The following is a 25,012-nucleotide window of genomic DNA, read 5'->3' as shown; positions in this document are numbered from 1 at the left end:
GGTAAAAGTGCGGAAAAAAACATAGTAAATCTTATAGACCAAAGGTTTCCTTTTCTGAACTCCCTCATCAGACCTGGATGGTTAAAGAGCCAACAGAACTATTTATGTCCTATTAATTATGACAATTGTTAGTATAAACAAATTTAAGTAAATCCTTGTATCCAATCACTTCTTTCACATGTATGCAAAAAACAAACAAAAAAAGCCTCAAAATAAAAGCAGTAGTTAACATATATACATATATAGAGGAGGGAGCAAGTAATTTGTACCATAGTTCTTTTAAATGGTGTATCTCAGACCCAAATTCTGTAGATTTTTGCTTACTTTTCCCCTTTCCTAAGATAAAATTACTGTTTTAAAAATTAACAGGAATTATAATGCATATTACAGAAAATTCACAAAATAAAGACAAGCAAAAGAAAAAACATTTAAAAAATACCCATAATTCCATTCACGTAGAGATGAACACAGGAAACACCCTGGTATATATCTACACAGATATTTTCTTATTTAGATATATCTACATACTTTATTTTCTCATGATAGTTCCCTGAACTGCCATCTCCAAATAGAAGACAAGCATTTTTGACAAAGAGCTAATCTGTAACCTTTATGAATAGAAAATGAATTAGAAAACTGAAGCCTCTATTGAAGACAATGAGTCTACGATGTATATTGCTAAGTATATTTTGTTGATTCTAAGAACCACATTTTTTCCACACTTAACATCTCTGAAATCCACCTTATAATGCTATGAATTAATTTGCAGTGTTTTTCTTTAAGGTTTCTTGAAATCATGGTGTTTCTTATAGTTGCCGATATCTTAGAGTTGATAAAATATGGTATGTAATCTCTATTAAAGCTAACAGTAAATATATTAACCATGTAATATACATACACAAATATAAATAAAAACATATAAATATACATACATATTATGTTGCTAATTTCCTACTCTCAAATTTGTTCTCAATTGTATGGATGAAATGTATCACTATTTCAATGCTGTTAAGATACTCTAATTTCAAATGCTCTAACATTTTTGAGATAGTGTGAGTATTAGTCCAAGATTTATGGAGACTAGGTGGAGATTGGGGATGAGGAAATTACTAATTAAACGGTGACTTAAATTGACTTTAAATTGAAATTTAAGAAATTTCCATTTTAAATGGAAATTTAAAGTGATTTAAAATTTTCCAAAGATAAGCAGGACGCAAAAGGGAAGGAAGCCATAGGCAAGACATACACCAAATTTTGCACCTAAACCTTCTAACTCTGCCACCACAAAGGTAAACAATGGCTAGCTTTTTGGGTTCGTTTTCTGTGTGCCAAAAGTGGTACAGTCAGCCCTCCGTATCCACGGGTTCCACATCTGCAAACTCAACCAACTGAGGATCATGTACTATACTCATGATCTGCAGATGCAGGCCCCACAGATGCAGAGGGCAGGCTAAGGACTTGAGTTGGTATGTGTGCGCACACGCGTCCTGGAACCAATCCCCTGCAGATACCGAGGGATGGCTGTACTGACAATATGATTCTCTTTCTTTTGCTCTCTGAAAATATTTATACTCTTCCCCCTTTTCTTGATATTCTACAATTTTACCATGAATTATCTTGGGGCATCTTTTGTCAGTTATTGTGCTGGGCATTCAATGTGCCCTTTCATTCATCCTTGGGAAGTTCTCCTCTACATATTTTTTCTTCTCTGTTTTCTTCTTTCTAGGATTCTTGATAGTCTCAATTGGTTCTCTACATCTCCTTTCTCTTCATGTATTTTTTTCCTACTTTTCTAGGAAGTTTCCTTGACTTTAGATCTCTGAATTTTTATTTCAGCAACCATTTTATAATCTGTAATCTTGTCCTGGCTGTATTTTTCTCCTAATACCCTCTGAGTTTCACGAATTTAACTCCTTCTGCAATCTGACTAGGAATTATAATTTTTAAAAAGAGTTCTGTTGGATCATCTTCCAGGATTGGTTTTGCTATTTATCTTGGATTTTCCCTCACATGCTGTTGATCCCCTCATATACATGATGATTCTGGGGTGTACAATTATACTTAAGAAAGAGCACTGTGTTGCTGGCCTGGATTTCTTCTGCTGCTATAAAAACAGAACTGTTTTCCCATAGTCTCCTCTCTGAGTGGGAATTTTAAGTGGGACAGGGCAGAGCAGGGTCAGTGGACCAGCAGGCTTTGGTTTAAGTGTGTGGCTAGAGAGCCAGCTCTCAGGATGCTAGCTCTCTAGACGCCAGCATTAGACAAGCCTCTAGGGTGCCACCAACTATACCTGAAGCCAATATACCAATATTTAATTAACTAATTACTATCACTATCTAACTTCGTGGTGGCACCTTTAATGCCTAGAAACAAGGGAACAAAGCTTTCAAAGTTTTGGGATGAAAATTTGCATATTGTAGGCTGCGGTTTCCTCTCCTTTTCCATTTTGCTCCCATCCCCCTGTTTTGGGCTGGACTTTCCTGACTGAGTCCATAGTCTCTCTGGGGTTCCATCAGGCAGACTAGCTCCCATTGTCTTTCAACTATTTCACAGTCCCTCCTTTAGTATACTCTAGTCTTGTTTCTATCCTGTTATCTCCAGAAAACTGCAATCAAATGTAAGGGCAGAAGGAAAACATTTTCAGACATGCAAGGGATCCAAGCTTCTTTCTACACACTTTTCCTAAGGAAATTATAAGAGAGAAAAAGACAAGGAATTCAAGAAACAGTGGATTCAACAACCCAAGAGAGCAGCCAAGGAAGACCCAGGAGACCTACATAGTTACTAGTCACTGCAGCAGGAGGAAGAATATGTTATCAAGATAGTTAATAAAAAAAAGAAGAAAGAAAGAAACTCCAGAAAAATTAACATCCAAGAAACAATCTAAATAAGAATTAAAACTTAACATGATTTTAAGAACTGACACAGTATGGAAGATTCATTTGACTTTGATGTTTGGAACACAGACTGGTGGCCTAAGTAAAGGTCATGACATTAGAACCTTATAGAGAAGAAAATGTAATCCTAGCTCACTGTTTGCCTACTACTAAATATATACATAGCCATAATAATATACGTTGTTCATGGCACTCTACCTTTGAAAAAAGCATGGAGGACTTGGTTGTGGTTGCAGGATAGAATATAACTAAATAATCCAATACAGTTCAAGTTCTAAAATAATTCAGAACAATTCAGTCCAAAAGTCATTAAGTGGGCCAGGCAAAATAGACCTCCATACCAAGGGGTCAGGTGAGCCATACTATCTGAAAGCTGATAAAACAAGACAGACATAAATATATTTAAAAAACTGGAAGCAAAAACAGAATAACTAAAACAGTTAAAACAAAGGTTGCCTCTGGGGAATGGGATGGGGTGAAGACGCACATGATACAAGAGTTCATCATCATAAGCTCTTTCTATACCTGTGCTGTCCAGTCTGGTAGCCATGACCCACATGTGGCTATATTATACTTGTAATATAGTGTTACAACAAGAGCACTTGTAATATTGCTGGTCCTAATAGCAATTTGCTGTCTTACAAATTTTGAAGACTTTGTATGAAAAAAGAATTTAAAATATTTCATTAATAAAAAATTTTATACTACTTATGTTACAATGCTAAAAATATTTTGTAGACTGGTTCAATAAAATTTATTAAAATAAATCTGTTTCTTTTTAATATGGCTCCTAGAAAATTTTAAATTACATGTGTAGCTCACATTACACAGTGCAATACTAAGTCTATATACCATTTGATTTATAAACATGTATGACTTTAATGAAAATGACGCTACTACTACTAACAACTTAATGATAAACTAAAAAATAAACTTTAGCCCACACCACCTCTGAATTGCTATAAAATCTTAATTAACAAGATCCAAATCAATGACATCATTTGTAGTTCTGCAGTAACTGCAAGGTCTTGGGCTAATTCAGTGCTGAGGCTGTGGTGTAGCCTCAAGAAAATGTACTTCAGTCTAGAATTGCTTGGCAAAAATTTCCTCATGATCTCTTAGAAAACTGGAGAAATGCTCCTCATCTTTCGTAAAATACTTATTTAAAAATTACAGCAAACCCACATAAAAGCAGAGGGAATAATATAATGAACTCCTATTTCAAGCTTCAGTTATTGTAACATTTTGCCTAATATTGTTTTGATGTCCCATCACTTTTTTTTCCTCCTGCAGTATTTTAGAGTATATCCCAAATATCACATTATTTAACTGATAAATACACCTCAGTACATATTTCTAACTGTATATTTAAAGATTTTATTTATTTTTCCCCCCAAAGCCCCAGTAGACAGTTGTATGTCATAGCTGCACATCCTTCTAGTTGCTGTATGTAGGACGCGGCCTCAGCACGACTAGAGAAGCAGTGCGCACCTGGGATGCGAACCCAGGCCACCAGCAGCGGAGCGCGCGCACTTAACCGCTAAGCTACAGGGCCGGCCCAACTATGATGCTTTTATACACAAATTAATAATTCCTTAATATATCTAATAAGGCAATATTGAAATTTCTCTAAATTTTTTCAAAGTTGTCATTTTAAAGTCAAACTCAAATCTGGATCTAAACAAGGCCTACACATTGCATTTGATTATTCTCTTTGAATCACTTTCATTCTATAACAAAGTTCATCCTTCTTTTATGTCATTTATTAACAAAACCAGTAATTTGTGCTGTACACTGTCCCTTTTTTTTTTTTTTTTTTCAGCCTCAACGTCCCATTCTTGACGTTCTAGATTTGGCTGATTGCTTCCTGGTGGCATCGTTTAACTTGTTCCTAAATTCTCCTTATTTCCTGTACACGTGTGGTCAAATTGAGCCCTTCTCCAATTTGTGAGAGAATTAAGCTCTAATGCCTTAAGGCATCTATTGTATGCAATGAATTAATTTCCTTCCTCTGCATCCAGAATGTTACCAGCTATGTACTATCCTAGAGAAAAGAGTCACGCAGTTTTCTGCAGTGCTGGGCTCTTCCATAGAACCCAAGTTGAGAAACACTGACCAGAAGTTTCATTAGATTCACATTACTTCCTACCGAATCATGTACAGTCGCCCCTTGGTATCTGTGGGGGGACTGGTTCTAGGACCCCCGCAGATGCCAAAATCTACAGATGCTCAAGTTTTTTATATAAAATGGCGTAGTATTTGCATATAACCTATGCACCTCTAGATTAGAGTTTAAATCACCTCTAGATTACTTACAATACCTAATACAATGTAAACGCTATGTAAATAGGCGTTATACTGTATTGTTTAGGGAATAATGACAAGAAAATAAAGTCTGTACATGTTCAGCAGAGACACAGCCATCATAGCCTTTTCAATCTGTGGATGCAGGACCTCGCTGATATGGAGGGCCGACTGTAATAGCAAACATCCTGCTTTTTTTTTTAGTGTTGCTAAGATGAATCAGTGGGTTAAGGGGTGTCAATCTGATCTTTCCATTATTAAGTTTCCCCATCAACTTTTTACCTAATCATTTGGGTATCCATTGATCATTATTGCCTAGATCTATTATTTTATTAGGAGTGGCAAAATTGTGATGTTTTAATTTTAGCATGCTTTTTATACTTTTATTCTTACATAAGAACTTTATAAAGAAGAACTTCTATAAAGAACTTTCTCCACTTATGTGGTTACCTTGAAAGAGTTCATATAAGAAAGAACGTGTCTTCTCCGTATCAATACATCGATTCTCACAGTTATGAGTCAGTGCTCTAGCAACTGCCAATACCAGTTAAGTGAAGATGTTTTTGCATCATTGTGAACTCATGATCTGTAAAATCTGTATGTGTTTAAATCCATTGCAAATATTCTTTCTGATGCCAAGTTACCCCAACACACTTTCAATGATTGGCTTAATAGTTTCCATATATTATGTGCCCACAATAAACACTATCATTCACATGCCCACATCGTGGAAACACCTCTCTCATACTGATGAGTACTATGAGTACTGTATTCATATAATCTCATTATTTCAGTAGCTCTCCTAATTTACTTTAAAGGCAGATATTCCAAGACATGTTTTTTCTCCTACTAGCACAAAATGTTAAGTACTCAAGAGATATCAATGGACTTAAAAGATAAAGAATTTTACCTCACAATTTTTTGTGAAATGATTTTGGCAAGTGGAGGGGCATACTCTGGCTTCCGCCTACCTCTCCAAACACATCTTGGGACACTCTCTCTTGCCCTCCAAGCTTTAGCCACATAAGCATCTTTTCAGTTCCTCAAATATGCCATGCTTATTTTCTCAGAGCTTTCATACCTATTTTCCCTCTGACTGAAACCAATCCCTGTATGGCTGGCCTCTTCTCATCCTTCAGTTCTCTGCTAAAATGCATCTTTCCTGACAACTAATATAGTTTCCCCACTGTTTTATATCACTTCATCTTTTTTCTTCCATAAAACTTAACATTATTGTATATGTTTATATATAGAAAAATGTTTACTTTTTTGAATTGTTCTTCTTCTGCCCATGGGGGCAAGAACCATGTTACTTTTATTTACTTGGCAACATATAGCACAAAATGAGCTTTCAAATAGTTACTGAATAAATGTAGAATGTGTAGATGGATAGGGCATGGAATACCAATTCCAAACACCACAGTCTCAAAGGAACTCCTCTAAGGTCAATATGAGAAACTTATTTAGGCAGAGTCTATATTTAAACCTTTTGAAATAACGTACAAGAATCCCTAGTACCATAGTATCCTCCTGTGGCGTTACTATTCTCTACTCTAAAAACGACAGTGTTCTTCATTGAGTTAGGCTGCAGATGACCTTGTTATTTTTTTTGTGAGCTATCTAAATGGTATCTGATTTTCCAAACCAAATATTATAAGCAATTTTAAAATAAGTAATGTACAAATGATTTTGCATATTCTATACTTACCAAGTTGCTCAGCCTATGAAGCAGAAGGCAGTGTATTTGAAGGTTAAGCCAAACAACAGAAAAGCAATTTATTTATTTATTTATTTATTTTTTGGTGAGGAAGATCAGCCCTGAGCTAACATCCATGCCAATCCTCCTCTTTTTGCTGAGGAAGACGGCCCTGAGCTAACATCTATTGCCAATCCTCCTCCTTTTTTTTTTTTTTCCCCCTTTTTCTCCCCAAAGCCCCAGTTGATAGTTGTGATAGTTGCACATCCTGCTAGTTGCTGTATGTGGGACGCCGCCTCAGCATGGTCCGACAAGCGGTGGGTTGGTTCACGTCCGGGATCCAAACCCGGGCCACCAGTAGCTGAGCGCGTGCACTTAACCACTAAGCCACAGGGCCAGCTCCCCAGAAAAGCAATTTAAATCTTACTATTGACTTGTAACATAATGTGAAAATAAACTACTAACATTTCCAAATAATTTGCAAAAATCATTTAGAAAACTGGAGTATTCTCGGAGAATATAATGACTATGTCTTATCTTCATTATCCATCACTTAGTTAAATTAAAAAAAAAAAAACAACTAATTCTGGTTCAAGGGGGTAATTAAAAATAAATTCACACTATTTTTAAAATATGATGAGCCAAGAGCTTTGATAAAGTAACCAGTGATAACTCTCACGTCATAACAGACTCACCTATTTTGTCTTGTAGTGTCTCTTCTCATCCTTTTAGGAGGAATTGGACAATCTGCCACTGGATGACGCAATGAGTCACTACACTTACGTGTGGGAGTCATACCTGTAAAGATAGAAAATATAAAAAATTAAGACGACTGGAATTATAAGAAAAAAAGAAAATATATCTTAATTTATAGAAAAAGACTTAATATATAATACTGAGAATGCTTCTTACTACTCCTTCTGAGAGAATAGTTTACAACCATTTATCAGATGACTTGAAGGTCAAGAGTGTCTGTCGATTTAAGTTCTGGATCATTTGCATTTTTTTTGAAGTTGAACTCTCTTTAATCATAAATATTATCTCCATGCAGAGAAAGTAGAAGTTAACAAAAAGTAAGCACATACCTAGTTTTTGCTCTATTAGTTTCAGATTTTTCTCTTGTTCATCAAGTTCTTGTTTTTTCTTCTTCATATCAGGAGTATGAAGGTACTCTAATTGACCATTAAGGTCTTTGTTCACAGTGCCCAACTTGCACACAGCTGTACGATACTGTTGAAGAAGATCTGAAAAGAAACAAAAGATGTTTGATTAAAACTAGACCTCATATCAAATCAGTGTTTTAGGAAAGAAGAATTAGCAACATTGGGTCTAGTGTTATAGTAACATGTGGGAACTACTTTTGAAGTCATAAAACGTTTAATGTAAACAAATGAAATAAAAAAGCACAGTTTAGATGCCAGCACAAGACTGGTGCTTGTTAAATTTTAATTTTCTTTAATTGCTTGACCTTAAATTTATTTCTGTCTCAGGAGTTTTCTTTATAAAAGCGCTCTGTGAATTGGGTCACTCTCTCAGTCAATGTTTACATCCTGTTTGATATTCAGCATTTAATCTAATTCCACACAGACAAATTTGTGGGGTGGGGTAATGCATTAAATATACTACTGTTAGAAAATCACTGCTTCCAGCAGACATGATCATTATTTTAAAAACAGCTTTCAAAAATGTGCTCTCTGTAAAATACTTAATTTTCAAAAGTTAATTTTCCTTAAATTGCTTTCTCTAAAGATTTATTACATTATTCAAGTTTGAGACTATTTATTGCCTGTATGATTTACTAGACATTAAATATTATATATAGTAACTACACTCTAGTCCAGAATTCAGCAAACTATAGCCCCTGGGCCAAGAATGGTTTATACAGTTTTAAATGGTGAGATTCTAAATGGTTATATAAATACCTTCATAATATGCTCAATTTTGCCTCTTGACTCACAAAACCTAAACTATTTACTATCCGGCCCTTTGAAACTCTAGTCACATAATAAGATGATCAATATTCATGGGAAGGGGCATATAAACACCCAAACATGTAACAAATATATATAGTGGTTTACATATAAAACTGTATAAAAATTATTTGTTAAGAGTTAGGGTATACGAGCTATAACTAGATATTCTATACGTTAAGGGTCAAGAACAGTATTTTAAAAAGAGAACTAACCAGCGTATCGGGAATCTACACATAGAATGAGTGAACAGATACACATGTACATCTGTGTATGCTTATGAACATATTCATATATTGAAATACAAATTCTATATGTGTAACTGAGTGATGACAAGGTCCTTATGTTCCTTAATTCTTTATGACTTAGTGGGAACTCTTAAAGGTATCTAGAAAAAAAGGCTGGTTTTCTGGTCTGATAGAACTTCTAATTTGATATTAATGTTTTCTATGTTCATAAAATAATATTTATTTTGTATCTGAATGAGTTACAAAATTTTATATTGTCAGCAATGCTGCCCTTATTCAGAAGGCAATACACAAAACTTCAGGCCATTAAGGGTTAAGATCCTATTTCTTAATATAATAAATTAGTTATGAGGTTCTTTTACCTTTTAATACTGAAATTAGTATATTCAAAAGCTTTAGCAGAACATTAGTCTTGTTATTTATAAACAGAAAGATAGAATATTAAATATTTCCCATTAAATGCAGCACTAATAGTAAGTAGTTTCACATTTTATGCATAAGATGGACAGTAGCAGCTTATTCCTTATCAATCCCCAATTTTTTATATATAAAATATAACTTCTATTTACCATGGTGTCTTTCCTAACTCATTTAATAGAATTTTACCAAAGAGAAAAATTCAAAATTCACATTCAATTCTGTTTGTTAATGATTTTAGAGCTTTTCTATTACGTGTCTGAAAATTTCAATTATCTAGAAAAAAAACTGATGAAGCTTTACCGTGAGAACAGCAAAATACTTAAAAAAAATTAAGTTCATATAAAGGGAAGAAAGCTCAAATTACAATGCATTAATTTCCATATGATGCATATTGAGAAAGATACAGATTATTTCAATGTATCTAGGGGAAAGATCATGTAAGCAAAGCTACTAAAAATAACACAAAAGTGTTAATTGAAAGTATATCCGAACCCCTGTTCTTAGCTAAGTATTTAAGATTGCTTAGAAGGCATAAGCAACTTTATCACTGTCAGATTTAAGCAGCTGGATGGGTAGGTAGACTTTACTAAATAATATTTAGGTCTCTTCAGACTTTGTGTTCTACATGATCTAAAAATTTTATTGGCAAAAAACTAAGTACTCGCAACTGGGAAAAAATTATGTAAATAATTTTTTGTAATAATATGTAAATAATTATGTAAATAATTAAGTGTAAATAACGTCTTGGCTGGCCAGAAAAGATATACTAGAACCTCTGCTCTATTTGTTTCAAAATAGTTCACCTGGGGAGAGCAGGAGGGAGGCAAGTTGAGAGAGGGATGGGTATAGATGAAATAAGACTGGCTAGGTGATAGGTCCATGGGAGTTCATTATACTGCTCTATTTATTTCCATAATAAAATAAAACAAAACAAAATATCCTTGCCCTGAAAACCACAGAACTTAATCTTGGTCATTATTTCTAAAAATATTAAAAACAATTTTACTTAACAACATTAAAAAAACAGTAAATGGACCGTAAATTGAAAGATTAAATATTAGAACTATTTAATTAAGCATGATACAATAAAGTGTAAATAATGTCTTGGCTGGCCAGATATATAATACACATTTGGAATATATGAACATAATAAAAGTGTTAATGAGTTCAATGATGTCACAATTATAAACTATATATTGATTACTTATTAGTTATTTTAAAATGCTTTTCCTTTCTTCAGTTGTTATTAACAATTCTCCTTTCTTTCTTTCTTCTGTCCATATCCTGGCTTCTGCAATGTCCATAGTTATTTTCTTTTAATACTTTTTTTTTTTAATGAGGAAGATCAGACCTGTGCTAACATCTGCCAATCCTTCTCTTTTTTTGCTGAGGAAGACGGGCCCTGGGCCAACATCCGTGCCCATCTTCCTCCACTTGACATGGGACGCCGCCACAGCATGGCTTGCCAAGCAGTGCATTGGTGTGCGCCCGGGATGCGAACCGGCGAACCCCGGGCCGCCACAGTGTAGCGTGTGCACCCAACCTCTTGCACCACCGGCCCAGCCCCCCCATATTTATCTATACTTTGCAACAAATTATATTTAAAACTTTAAATTTACTTATGAAAAACCTACAGGATGGGGTTAACTTTTTGAACACTTCCTTAGATAATGGTCTACATAAGTTTTCTGCCTTATTTATATCAATTTTCTTCATTTGTAATTTTCTAGAATTTAGTCGATTTTATTTGGAGATGCTAAGTGTATTTATAATATTATAGAAACCTAAGAAATCTCTATGTCTGAATACATCCTCTGAGCTATTACTCCTTTTCTATTTGTTTTTGCCCAAAGACCATCGTCAAGAATTACATATTCAATACAAAGATTTTCTTTTTCTAATTCGTTTGGTTGTACTTGTTTCTTGAGATGTATGTTTTTCCTCCTGTGATTTGAGTTGAATGATTAGTTTCTTTTTTCCCTCATTTAATAATAAATGCATTAAGCTTGTAGATTTACATTTGATCTCAGCTGTTTTCATGTCTCCTAAGTCTAATTTGTAATGTTCTTGTTCTCTTTAATTTTTAAACTTTTTCTTTTTGGAGAAAATAGTTGTTTCTAAACATCCAATATTTGGGGTTACTTCTGGAGGAAAGGAATAAGTTATTTTTTAGCTCTATTACATTACGTTAAAAAATGTATCCTAAATTTTGCTTTTTATAATTTGTAGTCTTGGTAGCTGAGTAGCAATTTGATCAATGAAATTATGACCAATTTTTGTGATATATTCTATAAATATTTAAGAAGGTACTGGTATTACAACTTACTAGATAGAAATTCCTTGTTTTTTGACTAACCACCAGTCACGGATTAATGGTTCCTCATAACAATGTTTCCATCTCTGTATTATCAACACTTTTAAAAATTTTGATTTTGTAATTTATTGCATCAAGTTTATTAACTTTTGGACCTCTAGTACGGAAACGTCTGTTATCAAAATTAATTTATCTTTGTCCTTTTAGTGCCTCTGCCTTGAAGTTAACTTTGGCACTAATACTGTTACTTGCAATTTCTTCTATTTAATGTTTACATGACTCTCCGTTCATTCTTTAATTTTACCCTGTATTTTGTTTAGAAGGGGATTTCTTGTAAAGAATGTAAAGCAGTGTCATGGAGAGACACAGCCTTTAGACACAGATGGCTCTGGGTTTGATTCCTGTTCTGCAGTTTACTGACCATGTGGGTGTGTTTGCATATGGCATTTAAATTTCCACAGGTCTCTCTTTACTCACTTTATCTAACTTCACTATACTTCCTTGCACATATTAAGCACTCATTAAATGACAGCTATTTTTATATATCCTGGGACTAGATTTTAAAAATTTGAGTGTCTTTGCCTTTTAATTAAAGAACTTAATCTATTTACATTTAGTTCATTATTTTTAATCATCTTATTTTATGACAATACTCATTTTTTTCTTTTGTTTTATGCTCTGATTTTGTTTGCTCTTATATCATTTCTCATACCAAATACTATAGCATAAAATACTGTGTAGGTAAAATCAGAAGACAAACACTCTGCTTTTAATGCTAGTAGTAGACAATTTTTGTGGTGGTAGTCTACTTCAAAATTGCTTTTTCTCTGCGAACAATCCTACAATACACGAGGAGGAGGTTCCTCAAAGCCATTTGTTCTATCTGATCCTTACTATAGCTGGCTAATTCAGGAGAGAATTTCTCTCTCCTAGGAGTTGTGGGATCTGAGTCATGTTAAAAGATGCACTCCAGAGTGAAGGTGCAAGGAACTCAATACTGCTGAATGTCCCAGAGCCATCCTTGTTTTTGTCTTGGCTATTTCCAATCTCCTTTGAATCTGTGATTTCTTCTCTTTCTTTCCAATACATTCCTGTTTTGCTTAAAGTGGTCAGGACTGGTTGCTATTGCTTACCTTATATAGATCAGTAATCGTTTTTAAACTGTCTCATTTGATTTTTTAAACCATATCTAATATTTGAATTCTTATTGTTGAATCATCAGTCTGTACGTGGAGTGTATCTTTGGAGATATTTATCATGAATAAGTAACTGTTTTAATTTTGAAATCCCTGCATTTATCTGTTAAGCTTACATATTTGACAACCAAGTAGAGCACAGAAATCTTTAATTACAATTTTTTCTTCCCACAGATCTATAGATACTGTCTTACTGTTATACTGACATACAGATGCCCAGGTAAACTGGAAATTCTGTCAATATGGCACCTATCTACTTTAAAAGTTTCACAGGCAATTCCTTTTGGTTTGGGATCCACTGCCATAAACTGTTGTGCTAGAGTAGTAAGAGTTGAGGCATAAATTTTTATGCTGATTCATTGCCCCTGACGGAATTGTTTTCTCTGATTTCTTATCAGTTTGTTTAGATGTTCACTTGTTTTCTACAGAGAAGATATTTTGCATGCATTCACTGCCAGCATAAACAGAAGTAGGAAACTTTGTGTTGTATATAATTTTAATTTTCTGTATATTATGATGTTTTGACATCTTAAAAATCCTTTCTTGCTTAGAGAGACTGCCCCTCCTGGGACTACCCAATTCTTAGAGATAGCAAAGGATCCAGCATGCGTTTGATATGCAAACTAACTAATCCAGAGCCAAACCTCCCCTATCTGGCCCCACACACCTCAAGAAGCAAGAGTCCTCTGCCTTAAGCATCTCTGGGCCAGGTACCAGGTAATTAGTTAGAGACCATGCCTAGAGCCCAAAGCCCACTGGAAATTATTCAAACTAGTCAATCCTAAATTGTTTACCCTGTCATGCCTTGCCTTTCCTGTGGAAACCCCAATAAAAGCTGTGGCCTAAGCACTCCTTGCTCCTGTCTTCTGCCTCCTGACCACCTGGTGTTTTTCCATGTGGCCCTGCATGGCATGCCACGCTGTGCCTCCTGTCTCTAGGACCTGTGAGTATAATGAAGTTTTATTTTCCTGAGCCTCTCTTGTGTCTCCTCTTATAGCTACACCTGACTCAGAAAAGAATACAAAACAACCTCCTTCCTACCATCTTTCTCAACTTACTATTTTAAACACTGTTGGGGCTGAAGTAATACCCCAAAACTGGACACTACCCCAATTCATCAACAGTAGAATAGAGAATAAACTGTGGTATATTTATACAATAAAATACCATTCTGCAATGAAAATGAACTACAACTACATACAGTGTTGAACAAAGCCAGACACACAAAAATGTATGGATTGCATGATTCTATCTACATAAATTACAAAAATGGGCAAAACTAGTGTATGCTGTTTTAAGTTAAGAAAGTTACTCTCCTTTGGAGAAGGGGTTGGGCAATGACTGGAAGAGGGCCTCAGGAAGCCTTCCATACTGATGATGTTCCATTTCTTAATACAGGGGCATTATTTATTTTGTGAAAATTTGTCAAGCTGTATGTATGTTTATGAAATGTGCACTTTTCTATATATGTATTATATACTTCGATAAAAGTGAACAACAAAATGTGGTATTACATTCAATAGAGTATTATTGAGCCTTAAAAAGAAAGGAAATCCTGACACATGCTACAACATGGATGTACCTGGGGGATATTATGCTAAGTGAAATAAGACAGACACAAAAGGACAAATACTGTATGATTCCACTTACACGAGGTGCCTAGAGTAGTCGAATTCACAGAGTCAGAAACTCTGGTAGTTGCCAGGGGCATGGGAGGAAGGGAGAATGGGGAGTTGCTGTTTAATAGGTACAGAGTTTCAGTTTTGCAAAATGAAAAGATTTCTGGAGAATGGTTGTACAACAATGTGAATGTACTTAACACTACTGAACTGGACACTTAAAAATGGTTAAGAGGGTAAATTTTATGTTATATGTACTTTACCATAATTTACCATTATTTTTTTTTAAAGTTAACAACAACAACAAATTGCTTTTTGCCCAAATATCCAAGCATATTAGAACTATATAAAATTAGGAGCAAATAGGCTGTTAGATAATGACCTATAGGAGACCTTCCGTAAAGTGTATGCACTTCACAGTACAGATGTAGAGACAATTACATCTGGCTGACTAGAAACAAGGGGACACAGCCTGTAGAAGGGAAAATGAGACAGGGTGGTCACATGTCATGCACTCTAAGAAAGGTCTTAGCTGTATTCTAGATAGTTATCAATTTTGATATAAAAAGAAATATTATGATGATTTGATGAAATACTGACATTCAACGAGGACAATATTTTATTTCAAGATAAGAAGAATGAAAATATGAGGGCAAACCTACTCTCTATATAATTTGAAACTACTTGATATAAGAAAGCTGAAAGTACTGGACAAATACATCTTACTTGTATTTGTTACTTTTTAGTTTTTCATGTTAGAATCTCAATACACAGGCCCCAAATAAAGGATTAAAACAAAATGAGAAATTGTTATTTAAGTACTTATTCAACCTACCTATTTGTTCCCCTAAGATCAGGCACTGTTTTGGTACTGGAGCTCCAAATACCATTCCCCTAAGTTTATCCATTGGAGGAGCTTTATTCTGAAGGCCCCCAAACTTTCCATTGCTTCGAATGCGATCTCCATCTCTGGTCAGCAGTGTAGGACAGTGTGTAATTTTAACAACCTGTTGTAAGTAAATGGGTATTAATTACTGAGTCTATAAAACTTATTTCAATTGCCCGAAGAAAGGGGAAATCATTTAAGGGTTCTGAGGTTAGAAATGACATGATCATCGTAGTATTTTCACAAAATTAAGAAGCTAGTGATGTGTAAGATGAACTGGCAGAAAAGAACGAGAAGTGAGGAGATAAATTAGACTACTTCTCAAGCGTCAGCCTAAACCAGAATAGTGACAATGCAAATGGAAAAAAGTGAATTTTATGGCTTGACTGATAAGAGGAAGGGAGAGAGCAGGACAAGCCAGAGAGTTGTGTGTTTCTGAACCCAAGGCAGTATCAAGGTAGCATCCCTAGCTCAGTTCCTTCTGGTAGACAGAAGTTTTCCAGATGACCAAAGGATAGCAAAAAGAGAGTATAAGACTGAAGAAAAACAGACTGAAGAGCACAGGGCTGAATCTTCAGAGGACAAGACTACCATTTCACCTGTGGGAAGAAAAAGAGCTAGTAATTTGAGAGTTGGGGGAACTAGAATTATGTAGTAAAACCCAAGTCGTAAAAAGGGTTAGTCAAGGGGCCGGCCCCGTGGTGTAGCAGTTAAGTGCTCGCGTTCCGCTGACGGCAGACTGGGTTCAGACCCCGAGTGCACACCAACGCACCGCTTGTCAAGCCATGCTGTGGTGGCGTCACACACACAAAACAGAGGAAGACTGGCAACAGATGTTAGCTCAGGGCCAGTCTCCCTCACCAAAAAAAAAAAAAAAAAAAAACAGAGAAATGGAGAGCCTCAGCGCTAATACCAAACCTAGTGCACAGCCAGTAAAATGTAGCCTCAGCATCAAAATCAAGTCAAGGACGTCCCTTTGTTAAGACCTCAGAAAGATTTAAGGCACTGCCTCCTAGATCCTCTTGGCTAGACAAAAGCGTTTCTAAAAATCTTAAAGGTATTATCCCACAGCACCCTAAGGTGAGGGGTGCGGGTCGGGGGGTGAGAACAATAACCCCAGAAGACAGCACCAGCTAAGCCTCTGGCCAACTCCCGCTCAATTCCCAGATGGCAAACAGCACCAACTGCCAACTGTGAGTGAGGCATTTTGTCGGTTTCAGCATCCCAGCGCAACCAGCCAACACTGAAACTAGCTAACACTACTTGGAGAAATCCACAGAGATATGAGAACTAACATGTTGTTACTGTTTAAAGCCCGTAACTTTGGGAGTGTTTGTTGCATAACAATAGATAAACGAAACATTTACATTGCCAAACTGCCCTTCAAGGTGTTATGGGTTGAATTGTGTCCCTCAAAATTCATACGTTGAAGTCCTCACCCAGATCCTCAGAATGTGACCTTATTTGAAGATAAGGTCTCGACAGAGGTAATCAAGTTAAAATGAGGTCATGAGAGGACACTCTAATTCAATGAGTGGTGTCCTTATAGTAAGGGGAAGTTTGGACACAGATATGCATAGATGTGAACAGATAAAGGTAGATGACTATCTACAAACAAGGAGAGAGTTCTGAAATAGATCCTTCCCTCAGAAAGAATCAACCCTGCTCACACCTTGAATTTGGATTTCAAGCTTCTGGAACTGTGAGACAATACATTTCTATTGTTTAAGCTATCGTGTCTGTGATACTTTGTTACAGCAATCCTAACAACTAATAAACAATAGCTATTCCAAATTACATTTCCACCATTATCTGAGAGTACTCTTTTTCCAATACCACCCTAAAACAGTTACCGATTTTGAGTCTTACACAATTTCACAGCCCCAAAACATCTCATTTTTATTTGCATCCTGGCCTATCCATTAACATATTTGCCCAATTTTATGTTGCTCACCAATTTGTAAGATTTAAATTGGTTTTGACAAGGTTACATAGTCATTTGCACGTCTCATAAAATGAAATTATTTCTATATAGGACTCTAAAACATTAAATTTTAAAAATACACATTAAAATTGGAGTTACAAATTAAAAAAGAATTCAAATACATACCTCTTTTCTATAATGATTGGCAGCATCCAAATTATCCAAAATAATGGTGTCTCCTAACAGCATACCAAATACTAAAAAAAAAATTCAACAAATGAATTTTTAAAATTATGACATTTTCCTTGATCGTATTAAAATATTAACACACATTGCAAACTTTTCTTAGAATGCTACCATTAGAATTTTATCCAAAAGTTTCCTCTAACAGAAAAAAATACGGGAATTAAATATTAAAAAATCAATTATAATCTAAATAAGAACATAAATTTCCATAATCAGTAATTTATATATCTGGATCACAAATGTAACATCTGTATAAAATAAAGTCACCATAATTTCCTTTACCTGTTTCACAATGTTCTATGTTATCTGGAAATGTTAACAAATCTCGGGCAAAGACTGGATCTCCAATGGGTTTAAAATATAATTTTCCATTTCGATAATGAGGTAGAGATCTGAATGAAATTTTAAAAAATATTAAAGAAAACACGCATAACTTTTTAATTTAAAAAATATGCAATATGAAAAACAAGAATATATTGCATATCATTGTAATCATTTAATCAACTCCCCATCCACAAGTGATACTCCTAAATGATTAACTATTATGCCCTTAGAAATGAAAACAATATTTACCATATAAAAGTTTTATTGTATATGGTATCTGCTTAGTTTTACCTGTACTACTACACTCAGTCTGTAAAATCAATATAAACTGTTGTTTAGTTTGACAAAGAAAGGAGAAAAGCAGCCTCTCAAGTTGGTCCTAGGTGAGGATGCCAATGATATGACTGTCTCACATGGAAAGCAGCCCTAGAATGAACGAGGGAAGGGGCAGGGCCTAAGGCTTAGACACATGTAAGGGAGGTAGCTCAGTACCCTGGCTCCCTGTCCCTCTCACACAGTGCAGAGAATGAGCAATTAACGCCCAGAGGTAACAATGAGAACCTAGAGATGGCCGTGGACTGGGGTGTCAGGTTAGGGCCTTTCCCTTCCACATAGTGTAGCTTTTCTCAAATCTTGAAGGTAGGAGTGCTGGGCTGTGCACATGGCTCTAGGAACTGGTTGACTCAATCCCAATAAGAGGCACAATACCAAGAACAGAGAGGATAACTAGTTTCTAGAACAAACATTAGCCCTAAATACCAAATTCATACTCTCCCCAAATCTAGGACGCTTACCTTGGTCTTGAGGGATTATGGAGATAAGAGAGGACCTCCTGGAGGGGAAAATTATTTTCACAAAAAGTATTATCCTTATCAACACAGTAATTATTATCTGACAGGATTTCCCAATCCTTAAAATGGGTAGCAACAAGTAGCAGAGTGGGAGATTTTAGAAGCAGACAGATTTGAGTTCAAATTCCAGTTGTTTCCTCTATCTATTTTTAGATTACAAAATGAAATAAATGCTAGTTGAATGACACAGTAGACTCTTAATATGGGTTCCCATTCTCCTTCAAGTCCCCATTCCTACTCAGTTACAGGCCCTACAGAGCTTTGTTTAGGGATCTGAAAAAGTTATTGGTCAATATTCTGTTATACATTTTATTTTTTTTTTGTTTCGTTACCATTTCCTTTTAGTCTTTCGAGGTGGATTTTAAAAAATAGTCAAAATCAGAGTACACATAAAATATTTTAAAATTTAGATTAAAAATGCCTAATTAGTTTGCACAGTTATTCCCTAAAAACATATTTTTAAAAGTAAACAAGGAAATAATTACTTAAAGAAACCAGATTTATACAGTAGTCTCCCCTTATCTGCAGAGGATATGTTCGAAGACCCCCAGTGGATGCCTGAAACTGAGCATAGTACTGAACTCTATACATATACACTGTTTTTTCCTATACGTACATATGTTTGATAAAGTTTATAATAAATTAGGCACAGTAAGAGATTAACAAAAATAACTAATAATAAAATAGAATAATTATAACAATATACAGTCATGCGCCATATAACGACAAACCACATATACAAGGTCCCATAATCTTATGGCCCCATAAGATCAGCACCATATAGCCTAGGTGTGTAGATATCTATACCATCTAGGTTTATGTAAGTACCCTCTGTTACAATGTTCACAAGATGAAATAGCCTAATGACACATTTCTCGGAACATATCCCCGTCGTTAAGTAACACACGAGTGTGTTATAAGAAAAGTTACGTGAAAGTGGTCTCTCTCTCTCAAAATATCTTATGGTACTGTACTCACTCTTCTTCTTGTGATGATGTAAGATGACAAAATGTCTACGTGATGAGATGAAGTGACGTGAATGACGTAGGCATTGTGACATTGCGTTAGGCTAACCGACCTTTTGACAACAGTCAGAAGGATCATCTGCTTCCAGACCACAGTTGACCACAGGTAACTGAAACCTCGGAAAGTGCAACTGAGGATAAGGAGGGGACTACTGTATTAAAATACGGATGAAATTCCTAAGCAGACGGTTTCTTACATGTCAGCTTTGCTATTTGCAGGTCCAATAGAGACCCTCTATACCTAAATGATGGCTGCTTATTTTCATAGCACATAAATAGGACAAAAGACATGTTATCTATACTCTTATTTCAAATAAAGGTGTTCCATACTGTTAATGATAATGACATCTTAGAATCCTTCCTGTCACAAAGGCCAAAAATTTGCTTTAGGTTTGTATGTGTATGCACTTGTGTATATATGTGTCATATACACAACATTTAATTGGCAAATTAAACATGGCCAGCATATATGATTGAATACACTGAAATACTAATCTTAATGAAGTATGCACATTTGTGATGAAAACAAAATAACGCAGATAATTTGAGTCACTTCTCAGTTTGTTTTAGGCATCTTTTAGAGAAATCATCTTTAAATTTAGTGCTTTGATAAGAAATAGAAAAGTTATTTCAGAAAAAATTATTACTTTCACTTTTTTCTAACCTTTTCCAATCTGGAAGAGTCTTCTTATAAATAGAATCAAGAGGCAACACCTGCTGACGACCTTGAGTTTCATCATAGATACGACGTGCAGCATCAGTGGTCAGGGTGACTACACAGTCCATATCACTTGCCAGATGCCAAGAAATAACCATTGCAGCTCTATCATCTTCAATTTGTGCCAGGTGTGCAATCTATAACCCATTTTTAAAAGTCAAGTAAAAAATTTTTAAATACATAAAAATTTGATATTAAATATTCTAAAAGTCCAAGTCTAAGCAGCAAAAACACTTCTCTGAAATATTCATGTGAATTAACAAAAAATTCTCAAGCTGTAAAAACTTACTGACTTGAATATATTAAACTGTCTATTCCGCTGTTAAATTTCAGAAAAACTGTTCCACAGATTCAACTCCGGTAAATTTTGCAAAGACCAAATAAAAATATTTGGAATATTATCAGCTAACTAATGATGTACCTTTTTTTACATTTAATATCTCTACTACTGGGCTGTATTTTAATTGATAAAGTAATCATAAAATACATTAAAATAATATACATATACAATAGTAAATGGAGTTTTAGATTTAATTAAACATAAACACAGTTATATACCATACTCTTCTAAGTAGATATTTTACTCCAATACTATAGTATTTCTTTCAGAAAACAATTCTAAATGTCACAAATAAGCATTGTTTCTTCTGCTTATAAAAACACTTTGGAGCTTAGGATGGTCACTCTCCTATTTATAAATACTTTAATCACAAGCATTCTTGCTCAAAGTCCAACAAGGTTGAAATTTTGTGGCCAACTACAAAACCTCATTCATTGCACTGGTATGTATGATCACATCTACCCTTTATTCCCACCTGATCTGGTAGCAAAAACCTGCCTTAACAATGAGAATGTTGTGTGTCACTGTTAAAAACATCAGAATGTCTACCCTTGTATTCCAATTCTCTTGAAGCTGGTCGAGGAAAGGTAAGAAAACAGACATGCAGAGAAACTAGTACATGTAAATAAAGATGAAAAAAATATTATATCTAACAAAGGAAAAATCAGTAGAGCAAATCAAATAAAGTGACCTCATTCATCTTGTGACCACAGCGTTAGGACAGTGTCCATTCTGTGGTTGCTCACAATCACCCTAATCTCATAACTGGAGTAATTATTTCTAAGTGACGATACGATTGGAAACTCTCACTAGAGTCCTTTACATTACATTTCGCCTTAAACTTGCAGGTAATATGAAGTATATATAGTATGGCTGTTTTTTCAAAAATCTAATCCTTTCTAAGACATAAACTTACTTTTTTTTTTTTTACCTGTATACAATGTACAGTGTTCTGTTCCTTAAACTTTAACTACTTTTTCAGCTTTTTTGAGTCTACCCTAGCCATTTTCATGGATGTTACTTACTACTTCTACCCCAGTTAGAGAAGGGAGATGAATGGCACTTAAAAAAAAGGAATGTATGTGAGATTTCAAGATATTTTGAATTAAGGAGGACAACACTAAAATATCCAAGTTAACTGAGATATTCTCAATGTTAAAAATAAACACAAGGTAAGGTTTGGGTGAAAAATCTCCCCTTGTCTCCTACTACATTCCACGATTATTTATTCTAGTTTTAGGACAAATGCCAGGAAGAATTTTTTTTTAAAGGAATCAAGGAAGAAGATTAAGCATAATTTGGAGGGAGTGGAAATTTCCTCTTGCTGGTTAGGAGAGGGTTTTTACTTCTGAGAGGACAGAAGACAAACTACATAAAATGATTTTCATAGATTTCCCACAGATTTTCATGATATGTAATGAGGGATATTTGAATGGAAGACTTTAAAATATATTTCTTCTGCTAAAATTTACTTCATACTTTGGTAAAAATGTTACATACTGAGCAGAATTTTGTATTAAATGAACCACTGAAACGTGGAATGTTAGTACCTGAAACCAGGCTAACTATAGATATTTATATGCTTAGATTCATAGGACTACTTCTTCCTATAAAGAGTGCTTCTTTCTATAAATTGGTTCTGAGGAATAACAATTTAAAAAATTATATATTAGCATCTTGTTTTCCAATTTTTAAATTTACATTCTTAATTTTTCAATTTCATATTTGGGTCTTGGATAATAATGTAACACGGTTTCGTTAGTAAACACTGCTACACAATTCTAGAGTAATCACTACGCCCTATTTTCAATGGGTCGTTTGCTTCTGATACTAGGGAACCGTTTATAAAGAAACTACCTTCTGAGTCAGAAAGACCTTGGTTTACAGCTAAGTTCTGCCTCTTACTAACTATAAACTGACAAGTTATTTAAGCTCTCTGAACTTCAATTTCCCATGCAAAAACTAGAAATACTATAAAAGTTCATAGAGTGGTTGTGAAAGCAGAATGATATACAGAGGCACTGAAGAACAGTGATTTAATGGCACAGCCTCCCAAGTCAGACTGCCTGGCTTTGAGTCCTGGCTCTGCCACTTACTTGCTAGCTATGTAACCTTGAGAAAATGTTTTAATCTCTGTGTACCTCAGTTTCCTAAATTTTAAAACAGAGGTAAAAAGCAGTAAGCTGAGATGCATATTAAATGGAAAAGTTTAACAAGTAAAACACAAGAACATATACCACAAATCTTTCATTAAAAACTGAAGGTGCTGGGAGAAAAAGCAGATGATAAAAAATACAGAGAGAAGAACCAAAACCTAGGTAAAGAACTTACTAATAATTGCAAACAGAAATTCTGATTGAGAAAAAATATAAAATGGAATGTTCTGGACTGAATAATGATAGAATAAAAATGAAAATACAATTCATTTGACAAAAGGTAAAACCAGAGGGAAAGAATAAAAGAAAAGAAGGAAGAATGGCACTCTTTCCTTTGGAGCAAATATGTATAAAACTTTTTGTTTGTTGTTGTTTTTTCTTAAGTTCTAGGAGCGTCCCAGAATTCACTCTGTAAAAATATTACACTCAGAACTCATAAAAATTCTGATCTTTCTCTCTCTTCTGTTGTCTCACTGAAGTCTGAGTCACATGTAAAGGTCTTGGCTACCTATAGAGCCACATAACAGGAAAGCACCTCTAAGTAGACAATAAGCCTTGAACTAAGACATATTAACAATTTCTGCCACAGCCCTCAACAGCAATAAGAATTATGGAATTAATTATGCATTTCAGTTTAAAATCCTGCCAAATCCCTATTATGGTAACGAGAGCAATTAATTTATCGTAAAAATTTAAAAGTACAAAGAAACTGACACTCTTTTACTATAATGTCATTTTAAAACACAGTGTAAACAAAACAGGACAATAAAGTATATTGCCTCTAAAAAGGCTCAAATACAAACCTTTCCCAAAACATCTCCACTGCCTTTAGTATAGTTTGGAAGAGTACATGATCTTCTAGGTTTTTTCTTTAGTTCTTCCTGTTCTGACATCTTTCTTTTCAAAAGTGCTTCAATGTGTGGCATCTGTAATTCATAAGGAAAAATTAACTACAAAGCCAATTACTCTTGTACGAGGCAGCCCATAATGACAGCAGAAAAAAATCAACAATTTGGACAACTCAAGAACATAAAGTTACTAAGCAGGCGTTACTTCAAAAGAATATGGTTAAAGTAATGTGAAGCTTCCATCTCACTGCTTTTTTCTATCTTAGTTAAGAAATGCACAACCTATAATCAGACTTCTCTTTGAAACTGAGTTATACACATAAAACTGAGTTATACACATAAAAGAATGTAAGTTTTTAAAAAATCTATTGTCTTTTGTTACTTTCTCTCATTTTCTTTGTCACCATATATATTGGTTATTACTTAAGCCTCTTCAATGCAGTTCTCAAGTTGGTGTATTATTCATTTCACTTATTGGTGTCATCATATTAGAAATAAAAGTGCCATTTCTTTGAAAAAGCACTCTATTATTTTGCTAGTCCCCTTTAATGTCTAGTAAGTGACTAGACTATAATCCACAGGTCTTGGTACCCAAAAACAATAGTGCCCATACATTCCTATTAAAATATTAATCGTAAAAAAATTATAGACTAGAATTTAATAAAAAGAGAACTCTTTCACATATACTTGGAAACTGTACCTGTTGTGTTGCAGGAATGTCAATATTATGTGTTTTCAGTTCATTTCTCAACTGGGCCTCTTTTAATTTTGCTTCTTCAACTTGGCCTAAAATTAAAAACAAAAATTAAAAAAAAAAAACTGCACGAATTCCTGATAGCCCCCTAAAATATAGCTTTTGAAAAATATTTTCAGGGCCGGCCTCGTGGCTTAGCGGTTAAGTGCGCGTGCTCCGCTACTGGCGGCCCGGGTTCGGATCCCAGGCGCGCACCGATGCATCGCTTCTCCGGCCATGCTGAGGCCGCATCCCACATACAGCAACTAGAAGGACGTGCAACTATGACATACAACT

The 25,012-nt window shown here is 34.8% G+C and overlaps 1 protein-coding gene across 1 annotated transcript in view; it reads right to left on the bottom strand.

The window, feature by feature from the left end:
* Window positions 1-25,012, bottom strand: part of SMCHD1 (structural maintenance of chromosomes flexible hinge domain containing 1) — a 129,025-nt gene that overhangs the window by 1,054 nt on the left and 102,959 nt on the right. The window contains exons 40-47 of the mRNA XM_058556873.1: window positions 24,683-24,768; window positions 23,938-24,060; window positions 20,585-20,775; window positions 18,003-18,112; window positions 17,661-17,731; window positions 15,500-15,671; window positions 7,983-8,141; window positions 7,593-7,695 (exon numbers count right to left, since the gene is read on the bottom strand). Coding sequence (XP_058412856.1) covers window positions 7,593-7,695; window positions 7,983-8,141; window positions 15,500-15,671; window positions 17,661-17,731; window positions 18,003-18,112; window positions 20,585-20,775; window positions 23,938-24,060; window positions 24,683-24,768 — 1,015 coding nt within the window. The remainder of the gene's footprint in view (window positions 1-7,592; window positions 7,696-7,982; window positions 8,142-15,499; window positions 15,672-17,660; window positions 17,732-18,002; window positions 18,113-20,584; window positions 20,776-23,937; window positions 24,061-24,682; window positions 24,769-25,012) is intronic.

This window comes from Diceros bicornis, chromosome 16 (genome assembly GCF_020826845.1).
Source record: "Diceros bicornis minor isolate mBicDic1 chromosome 16, mDicBic1.mat.cur, whole genome shotgun sequence".
Lineage (NCBI taxonomy): Eukaryota > Metazoa > Chordata > Mammalia > Perissodactyla > Rhinocerotidae > Diceros > Diceros bicornis.
Note: the sequence above shows the minus strand (reverse complement) of the source record. Positions and strands in the feature narration are given on the sequence as shown.